Source organism: Leishmania panamensis, assembly GCF_000755165.1.
Source record: "Leishmania panamensis strain MHOM/PA/94/PSC-1 chromosome 18 sequence".
In the NCBI taxonomy this organism is placed as follows: domain Eukaryota; phylum Euglenozoa; class Kinetoplastea; order Trypanosomatida; family Trypanosomatidae; genus Leishmania; species Leishmania panamensis.
In genome coordinates, this window is record NC_025863.1 from 450969 (window position 1) to 453105 (window position 2137).

A 2137-nucleotide genomic window follows, 5' to 3' on the forward strand; every position below is an offset into this window, starting at 1 on the left:
CTACCCCCCCCCCCCCCCCCCCCACACACACACATACATACACATACATACACATTTCACTTTATTGCACCTCTTACTGCTGGTATTTGGCACTGGGCGAGACTAGCAGTGGGAGGGGGTGAGGACTGAGGAGGAAAGGAGGCATGCCATTCTATTTTGTTCTCTGCACTTTTGATCTCTGTACCAAGAGCGCGGGAGTATTTTCCCTCCTCCCCCTTCGATTCTACCTTTCCACCCCTTCCCTTTCTCATCCTTTCCCCCCTAAACGAAGTAAAGACATGCAAGCAGCTGCACTTGCCCACCCGCATTCCTGTCCGTTGCATGTCAGAAAAGGCACTTGTCTTTCTCTGTCTCGCCAACCACGCGCTTCGTGTTTGCCGCTCCTGGTGTTGCTTTCGCATTGGTTCGATATATATATTTTGTATCTGAGGAACCCCTTCCCCCTCCTGTATCGAAGGAGCACTGGGTTGGGATTCATTTACTGTCCCCTGAGCCAACCTCTCTGCCTAACGCATTCCTTCCTTTTCCTCACTCGCGTACATTTGCTTATTGGGTTGTATATGTCCGCACCATGGTCATACCCCAGTCAGCTTCGCAGACGAAAGCTGCGCATCATCAGTTCACCTTCTACCTCTACACACACAAAAAAGCAACAGCAGCCACAATAGCCCATCAATCGACTTCTATAGGGGGGACTTCACGCTTCTGCCCATTTTGTGTCTTTCTCCCTCTCTCACTCTTCCTATTTCCTGTGCGCCATCCCCGCACCCCCATCCGTACTTTGCTTTCTCGTGTTTGCTTAGTTTCCTCGCTTATTTGGATTGTGCACATTCACGCTCGCCCCATCCACGGGACTCTCACCTCTTTACCTAAACACAGACGCTGGTACTTCCCTTGAGCTCACGCGCAGCGCTGAGCTTTGGGCTCAATACACGCTTGAACGCAAAGGAAGACACACCGCGTACACGATAGGTGAGCTTCACGCATATACTCACATTCGCACCACTATCCCTGCTCACCGCGAAAGAACACATACACAAGCGACACAACACCTGCATCTCAACGATGAACACACACCCACCTCAGCTGATGGAGGCTACGTCCGCGAAGATCGTGATGCTCGGTGAGTCTGGTGCCGGCAAGAGCTCCATCGCGCTTCGCTTTGCGCGGAATGAGTTCTTAGCCAACCAGGAGACCACTATCGGCGCTGCCTTTCTGTCCAAGACGGTGATGATGCCACCGGCGCGCGGCGCCGCGGCCGCCCCAGGCGGTGCGGCTTCTGCTCACGCTCTTCAGCAGCAGATGCGCGTACTCAAGTATGAGATTTGGGATACGGCGGGTCAGGAGCGCTTCCGCTCTCTTGCCCCGATTTACTACCGCGGTGCCTGCGGTGCTCTTGTCGTGTACGACATCACGAATAGCGAGAGCCTCAAGAAGGCGCAGACTTGGATCAAGGAGCTCCGTGCCAACGCAGATCCGTCACTGATTATTGTACTCGTCGGAAACAAGAAGGATTTGGAGTCTCTGCGGCAGGTGCCCTTCGAGGATGGACAGCGTCTCGCAGCCGAGGAGCAGCTCGCTGCCTTCTACGAGACATCTGCAAAGGACAACAACAACGTTGAGCAGGTTTTTCTCGATTTAGCTGGGAAACTCCTCGACCAGGGCCTGGGCAACCGCGGCGGGGCTACTGGAGGTGCACGCGGTGGCGTGATAGCACCACGTGGCGAGCGTGTAGAGCAGCACAACGAGTCAGCCGCCCAGTCTACGTGCTGCTGATCCCCCCTCTCCAGACTACCTTCATGTTGCCATCTTCCTCCCCCTCTTCTGTGCGCGTGTTCCTTTCTTCTCGAATAGCAAAGTTGAAAGGATCGACGCACCCATACAAGGGCGAAGAAAGCGAGATAATCAAGTCCAACAGAACGATGTCCAGCGTCGTGTGGATCTCACCTGAATGTGACGCCCTGTGGACTTGGCCACCGCGTTCTTCACGACCCCGAATCGCTCTTCTTTTTCATCTTTTGCTCTTTGCGCTCACCGTCTTCTGCGTTGTCGCTGACCTGGACAACTGTGTGTGTGTGTGGTTTTTTTTTTCCTTTGAGTCTCGCTTTTGTTTTGTTGTTGCCACCCTCCCCCTCCC

At 54.2% G+C, this 2137-nt stretch overlaps 1 protein-coding gene across 1 annotated transcript; it reads left to right on the top strand.

Annotated features, from left to right (window-relative positions):
- Positions 1 to 1065: 1065 nt before the first annotated feature.
- On the top strand, positions 1066 to 1776 carry LPMP_181130 (ras-related protein rab-5, putative; the record flags this gene model as incomplete). Its single annotated transcript, XM_010699645.1, has 1 exon — positions 1066 to 1776. The coding sequence occupies one exon, from the start codon at positions 1066 to 1068 to the stop codon at positions 1774 to 1776; it is 711 nt and encodes a 236-aa protein (XP_010697947.1).
- Positions 1777 to 2137: the final 361 nt, after the last annotated feature.